General features: G+C 68.0%; 1 protein-coding gene across 3 annotated transcripts; it reads left to right on the top strand.

Annotated features, from left to right (window-relative positions):
- HMGA1 (high mobility group AT-hook 1) lies at positions 1-6,838 on the top strand. 3 transcript variants are annotated; one of them, XM_026056674.1, is made up of 5 exons: positions 1-61; positions 3,983-4,088; positions 5,107-5,187; positions 5,720-5,770; positions 6,745-6,838. In XM_026056674.1, exons 2-5 carry the CDS (start codon positions 3,987-3,989, stop codon positions 6,799-6,801), a joined length of 291 nt encoding a protein of 96 aa, XP_025912459.1. In that variant the 5' UTR covers positions 1-61; positions 3,983-3,986; the 3' UTR covers positions 6,802-6,838. The 3 variants fall into 3 exon arrangements, with proteins under 3 accessions (XP_025912459.1, XP_025912460.1, XP_025912458.1); XM_026056675.1 differs by having other exon boundaries at positions 5,104-5,187; positions 6,748-6,838; XM_026056673.1 differs by having other exon boundaries at positions 5,104-5,187.
- The last annotated feature ends 6 nt before the right edge of the window (positions 6,839-6,844 follow it).

Here is a 6,844-nt window from a genome sequence, read left to right as displayed (position 1 = left end):
AAAAAAAAAAAAAAGAAAAAGAAAAAACCACCAAGCACCCAGCTCCGAGACCAAGCTGACTGTGAGTGCCGGCCTTCCTCTTTCCTTTCTGCTGCGGGGGGGCGCAGGGAGGGCCGGGGCCGCCCGGGGGGGGGCTGCTTTGGGGAAGGGGCTCCCGGCACCCCCGGCATGCGGGGCGCGATTGCTCCCGGTTTCCCCTCTGTTTGCAAGGACGCGTGTGCGTGCGCGCGGCGGGCCGGCTCGGCGATGCCCTTTTTTTTATTAATAATAATAATTATTATTATTAACAAGGGCTTTGCACCTGATGGGCCCGGAGCGGCCCCGGAGCCGCAGCCCCGGTGCCGGGGCGCTGCCGGCTGCAAACGGCGCGGCGGGACTTTTCCGCCACTTACTCGTTTTCGGGCAATGCGGGGCCGCAAACGCCGCGGCCCTGCGCGGGGGGAGCCGGGGGGGGTGGCGGGGCCCAGGGCCACCCCTGCCCGGGCTCGCGGGGTGCGTGGGGCCGGGACCCGCGCCTGGGGCCGGGATCCGTGCAAGGTGCGTGCGGCCGGGCCCGGCACCCGTGCAAGGTGCACGGAGCCAGTACCCGTGCGTGGGGCCAGGACCCGTGCAAGGTGCGCAGGGCTGGGCCCGGGCCCCGTGCAAGGTGCGTGGGCCTGGGACCCATGCAAGGTGCGTAGGGCCAGGCCCGGGACTCGTGCAAGGTGCAGGGTGCGTGGAGCCAGGATCTGTGCGAGGCACGTGGCGCTGGGCCTGGGACCCGTGCAAGGTGCGTGGGGCCAGGATCCGTGCAAGCACGTGGTGCCGGGCCTGGGACCGGGCCCTGTGCAGGGTGCATGGGGCCAGTACGCGTGCATGGGGCTAGGATCCGTGCAAGGTGCGTGGGGCCGGGCCTGGGACCCGTGCAAGGTGCGTGGGGCTGCGGTAGGGTGCACGGAGCCCAGGACCCGTGCAGGGTGCGTGGGGCTGACACCCGTGCAAGGTGCTGGCCTGGTGGCAGCCCCGCCAGGCAGAGCCAGCTAGAGCAGGGACCCCCCCGGCTTGGGGGCTGCTGCCTGTGCAGCGCCGAGCACCCCAACCCGCTCGGCGGCATCCGGGCCGGGGGACCCTGCAGCCGCCCCTCCGCTGGGGGGGGGCGGGGGGGGGGCACCGCGAAATGGGGCTGCTCTGCCAAAGGTTTTATTCCTCCCCGCAGGACAGGGTCTTCACAAAGCTGGTGATGTTGCCCTTCCTGCCTCTTTTCTTTCCGTCCCCCCCTCCCCGCCTCCCTCCTTCCTTTCTTTTATCGCTTCCTTTTCTTATGCATGCCCGGGGAGGAAGGGGGGGGGCACTTTCCTTAATAGCAGGCCTGGGGGGGGGGGGTCTTCAAAGCAGCCCCGGCGAGGGCCTGTGCCCAGGAGGAGCCGAGCACATCCCTTCCCGGAGCTCGCACCCCTGCCCAACAGGCTCTTCAACTTCTCTCCTTCCCCTCCTCCCGGCGCTCCTGCCCTGCCGGAGGTGCGGCCGGGATCCTTCCCCAGCTGGAGCAGGCGCCGTTTCCTGGGCGTGAAGAGTTTTTTTTTTTTTTTTTTTCCCAGATCTAAGCCACCGCCTGTCTCCCTTTTTCTCCCAGGCTGGTTTGTTTAATCTAGGAGTAGGTGGCAGGAGCGGGGATTTATGGGGCTATTTGCACGGAGTGGCCTGGGCAAGGAAGGAGCAGGCCGGGGCAGCCGGCAGCATCGCTCCGAGGGGCCGGGGCGCCTCCTTCGCACCCCAACAGCCTCTTGCATGAGAGGGGGGTCCCGGCTGCCGAGAGCGGCCAGGATCCTGTCTGGGAGTGGGGAGAGTCGGTGGGACTAGTGGGGAGAAGTGTTTGCACAGAGGGCAATTATCCGCAGGGATGGAGGGGGAAGGAGTTTTGCATCCTCCAACTCCATCGATCCAAAGGAAGAGAGACCCCTTCCACCTCCGAACCTGCCCGTGCGAGGATTTATCCCCCCTTGCCTCCGGGCCTGGCTCCCCGTACCCTCATCTGCCAGGACACTCGGATCCTGCCGGAGCCGGCAGTCCCCTGCCCTCGCTTCCTATGGATTCGTCCCTCCGTGGAAAGGTTTTTCTCTCTCCAGCTACTTCCTTTCCTCCATGGCAACACAGCTGCTCCCGCGTATACGGGTTTCGCTCCTTCCTGCGGCGCGCCAAGCATCGCGCCGGAGCCGGGGGACCGGCGGGTGCCGGAGCGTCTCCCGCTCGGAGCCGCCCTGGGGACAGCCCCGCGTCCCGCACAGGTGCTGCACCTCCGTATTTCACCCCGCCGGAGCAGGGCGGGAGATTCCCGTCCTTTCGGGCATCTTTAAGCTCTGGGGTCCCTCGGGGGAGCTTGGCCTGGCTGCGGGGTTTGGCAGGAGGGTGGCGGAGGGCATCGCTTCGATGCCCATGCCGGGGGGTCCCTCCGCTCCCGGCTGCGCTGCCGGCTCGGGAGGAGGGTGGGGAGACACCGGCCCCGTCCGTTTGCGGCTCCGAGGATGCATTTCCCCTGGCAAAGCTTGACCCAACGCGAGATAAACCTGGCTCAGTTAGCCTCTATTTTTCTTTTCTAAACCTAACCCATATATTTTTTAAGTGCCCTGCAAAGGGAGGCTCCTTGAAGGGCTCTGGGATGCCGTGAGTAATATTTTCGGGGTGTTTACACGACAGCATGGTTTCTCTTTCTCTCTCTCTCTCTCAAAAAAAAACCCGAGGGTGGTTTTTGTTGTTGTTGTTTTGTTCTCGTGAGTCACTTCCAGCCCGAGTGGGAGCTGAGGCGCGTCTCTCCCAAAGCCTCGAAGGGCTGCGCTGGGGACGCGGGGCTTCGCGCGCCGGCGCCTCCTCGAGCGGCCCGCGGGGCTCGTGCCCAGGGCCGGCGCCGGCCGCGCTCCCTCCCGCTCCCCGCGGCGGCCGGGGAAGCAGCGCTGTCCCGGCTCAAGTTTGGCACCATCCGGATTGAAACCGGTTGCTAAAAGCTGAGCGTTGTTAACCCTTTCGGCGCAGACCGGGAGAACGGCGCTATCGTGCGGATTCGGGGGGGCGCAAGCTCAGCGCGGCCCCCGAAAGCCTCCTGGGTCTCGCGGGCGATGCCGGGGGCACCTCGCCGGGAGGGCGCCGCGGCCCCCGGAGAAACGCTGTGATTTTTCTCGCCGAGCCTGTAAAGCCCCGGAGCAGCCGGTTGTTTTAGCAATCCTGCTCCTTCCATCCCGGCGCCTGTCCTCCCGGCCAGGGTGCTGAGCGCCTGGAACCAGAGGCCTCACGGCTCTGGAAAAGCAGGTTTTTCCCTGTGCCACAGGGAGGGGAAGAGGGAGCCTTTTGCTCCATCAGATTCCCCATTAGGCAGGGAAGCAATCCAGCCCTCTGGAGCGGGGATGGCCCAGTGTCCCCAGGACAAGCGCCGGTAACGCCTGTCCCGCCGGGCATCGAGGCAGGGCAGGAGCCTGCCCGGCTCTTCCCTGCACGCCCCGGCTTGGGAAAGCCTCGGATCGCCCCTTCCGGGGACCCCAGCACTGCTAGAGGCAGGCGGTGCCGAGCGCGTTATCCCTGCAAAGGGAAGCTTAAGCAATGGAGGCAGGGGTCTCTTTAGGGATGCTTTCGGGGTTTTTTGCCATGCTGGACGTGCCCACCGGGTGCAGGCTGGTCCCCTGGTCCCCGCTCCAAGCCGCATCCGGAGCGGCATCCGGGTGGAAGCGGGGTAGGGAAGCGCCTGCTCATTCTAGACGTGCGATGGCTTCGCTAAAGGGTGTCGAGCGGCGCAGCCGGGCCGGGAGGGGGGACGCGGACCCTCGTCACCGCCCCCCCGCGCTGCCACCCCCGTCCCGGCGGGGGCCCGCGTGCGGAGCTGCCGCTGCCGGCCCGGCCCCGGCTGACTCACTTCCTCGCCCCGCCGGCGGGCGCCGCGCGAACCCGCCGCGAGCGAGCGAGCGAACGCGCTGACCTTGCCTTCCCCCCCCCCCCTCGCCCCCCTTACCGCCGCCAGGAGCATGAGCGAGTCCAGCGCCAAAGCCGGCCAGGCCCTGGCTTCCAAGGGGGAGAAGGACGCGTCGGAGAAGAGGGGCCGGGGACGACCCAGGAAGAAGCCGCAGGTACGGCGAGCCGCGTCCCGCGCCGGGCCGGGGGGGGGAAGGAGGGGGGGCAGCCGCCTCCCCGGCTCTGCTTGCAGCGGCCCCGGCCCCTCGCCGAAGGGCAGCGGGAAGCGGCAGCACGGGCAGAGCAGAGGATGCCCGAGGACGCCGCGACGCGGCCGCGCTGCCGCCCCGCGAGCCCCCCCGATCCCCGCGGGGAGCCTGGCGGCACCCCCCGCTCCCGCTCGCCCCCCTCCGCCCTGGAGGCGGCTGCATTTTAGCGACACCAGCACAGCAGGAACTTGATATTCACCCTATCCCAAATTGCTCCGAAGGCCCTGGCCGAGCACCCTACGCACCCCCGGGCGCCCCTGGGAGAGGCTTAGGGGCCTCGCAGCATTTATAGCGCTCCCCCCCCCGGCCGCAGCTGAACCTGTCTTACCGACAGGCTGATTAAAGCCACCTTAGCAAAAGCTGCTCGGAGGGATAAGGTGCTGCCGGAGCCTTTGCTGTGCTGGTGTGTCTGTGCCCCGAAACAGGTGGGGTTTTGCACCCCTGCAGCCGGCGGGACTTGCCCGCTCCCCCGTGCTTTGCCGTGCAACCGGCCCAGCGGGTGATTCGGGCTCCAGTAACGGGGTCTGAGATGTTTCTGGTTAAAGCAGGTGTGAAAAAACTACGGGGGAAAAAACAGGGGGCTGAGGAGCAGCAGAAACCCACTAGCTGCTCCGGGTGGTTTCTAAGGGGGGGGGAAGCGGGGACCGTCCTGCCGCGCTGAGCCCTGAATGCCGAGGGACGGGGACGGGTCACCCACGAGGCCGGGAGCGAAGCCCAAACGATGACCGAACCCCGATCCCGGCGCTTCCCGCCGTCACGTGGGAAAGCACCGGCCCGCGGCTCCGGTGGAAGGAGGCGCCCGGCCGGGATGATCCGCCCGGCTGCCGAGCCAGTGCGGGAAACTGTAGCCAGGATCCCCGGGGCTGGATCCCGGAGCGTCCCGGCACGGCCCCGTGCTGAGCACCCGCCGCTCTCCCTCCAGCAGGAGCCCAGCGAGGCGCCGACCCCCAAGAGGCCGCGCGGACGACCCAAGGGCAGTAAAAACAAGGCCGCCCCGAAAGGCAGGGTAGGTGCTCGCGAAGGGCCGGCGCGGGAACAGAGGGAGCTGGGGCTGGGCAGCCCTGTTTTCCACCCCCTCAGCGACGGTGCGGGGCCGATCTGCCCCCGCCGCATCCCGGGCTGGAGGGATGCTCATCCCGGCGCTGGCCGGGGAGGAAGCGCACCGCACCGCGTGCGTGTTTGCGTGCACCCGCAAGAAACCTGTTTTCAAAACACGCGACTCACATCCTGTGCCCGTGCCGTGAGTCACGGGGCCGGGACCTTCCCCGCGCTGGAAAACGGCGGCGACGGGGGAAGCGGAAGGGGGAGAAACTTGGCTGCAGGCGCCGGGGTCGCTGCGGGGTCCGGCAGCCCCGGAGATGCCACTGGGGTGATGAATTTGGCAGTCGGCGGGGAGGGAGGGAGGGAGGGGAAAGCCGGAGGCAGCCGGGCGGCGCTGCCTGCCGCGAGGGGGGCGAGGGAGGGCACCAGCCCCATCCTGACCGAAACGGCCTTTTTTTTTCTTTCTTTTTTTTTATTGCCCCCTGCTCTGTGCTCAGAAAGCTGCAGTCACACCAGGGAGAAAACCTCGAGGCCGACCCAAAAAATCGGTGAGTGGCCTTTTCCCCTTCCTCCTCCTCCTCCCCAAGGGCCGCATCCTGGCAGGACGCCGAGCGCTTTCTGCTCCCGGCGGCCCCCAAAGGGACCCCAGAAGCGGGGGGTAGGTGCCGCCCGGGGCCGGAGGGGATGATGGAGCGCGGCGCTCCTCGCCGAGCGGGAAGCGGCTTGTCCCGGCGAGCGAGCTGGCACAGGCCTGCCCGGGGCTCGGCGCTGCGTCACCGGCGCGGCATTCCTGCTGCGTGAGCCGCGCCACGGCCGTGCACTTTATTTTTTATTATTATTTTTTCCCCCGTGGGTTTTGCACCCCGGCCGGTTGGGAGCGATTTGCAGCTCCCGTCCCCGGGCGCATCCAGCTGCCTCCTGCCGTCACCGCGCGGGGCCACGCGACAGCCCCCTGAGAGCCTCCACGGGGCCCCGCCGCTCTGCCCTCAACGGGTTTTCTCCCTTTTTCCACCTAAATTTCCTGGCGGGAGCTCCAGGCAGGGCTGGGAAGAGCCAGGGCTGCAAACCAAACGATTCTACTTTCTCCTACCTGCGCTGCACCTGGTCCAGCGCCAGCATCCTCCACCTGCGCCGGGCGCCCCAGGCCGCCTCGGGCTCCCAAACGGGCTTAAAAGCGCCTAAAACCAGGAGCAGCGATAGCGAAGCAGCCCCCGGAGCGGCAGCGGGGGGGGGCCGCAGCTGCGCACGCCACGCACACGCCACGCACACGCCACGCACATGCGTGTGCACGCCGGGGCGAGCGGCGGCGGCGGCGCGGGAACCCTCGGCGCAGCCCTGGCAGCCGCCGGCCGCCGCGGCTTTTTTTTTGTGAATGAAGCGGGAGGAAGCGGGGGCCGCCGCTGACTCACGCTCCCGCTCAGCCCTGAGTCACGGCCGGCGGGCGCGGGATGCTCGCGGGGGCCGCCGGGGTCCTGCCCGCCTCCCGACCGCTCTCCCTCCCTCCCTTCCCTCCCTCCGGCAGCAGCAGGACGAGGAGGAGGTGAACATTTCCCAGGAGTCGTCCGAGGAGGAGCAGTGAGAGCTCGCGGACCGGCGCTACCTCATGACCCCCCCCCCGCGGT

Source organism: Apteryx rowi, unplaced genomic scaffold (genome assembly GCF_003343035.1).
Source record: "Apteryx rowi isolate R43461 unplaced genomic scaffold, aptRow1 scaffold_132, whole genome shotgun sequence".
NCBI classification, from domain to species: domain Eukaryota; kingdom Metazoa; phylum Chordata; class Aves; order Apterygiformes; family Apterygidae; genus Apteryx; species Apteryx rowi.
The sequence above is the reverse complement of the archived record's forward strand: the minus strand, read 5'-3'. Positions and strand labels throughout refer to the sequence as shown.

What these genes read in the sequence shown, in the direction of transcription:
- HMGA1 (XM_026056673.1), top strand. Translation starts at nt 3,987, where the DNA reads ATGAGCGAGTCCAGCGCCAAAGCCGGCCAGGCCCTGGCTTCCAAGGGG. An exon ending in GACCCAGGAAGAAGCCGCAG is followed by an intron (nt 4,089 to 5,103) that starts GTACGGCGAGCC and finishes CTCTCCCTCCAG; the next exon opens with CAGGAGCCCAGCGAGGCGCC. An exon ending in GAGGCCGACCCAAAAAATCG is followed by an intron (nt 5,771 to 6,744) that starts GTGAGTGGCCTT and finishes TCCCTCCGGCAG; the next exon opens with CAGCAGGACGAGGAGGAGGT.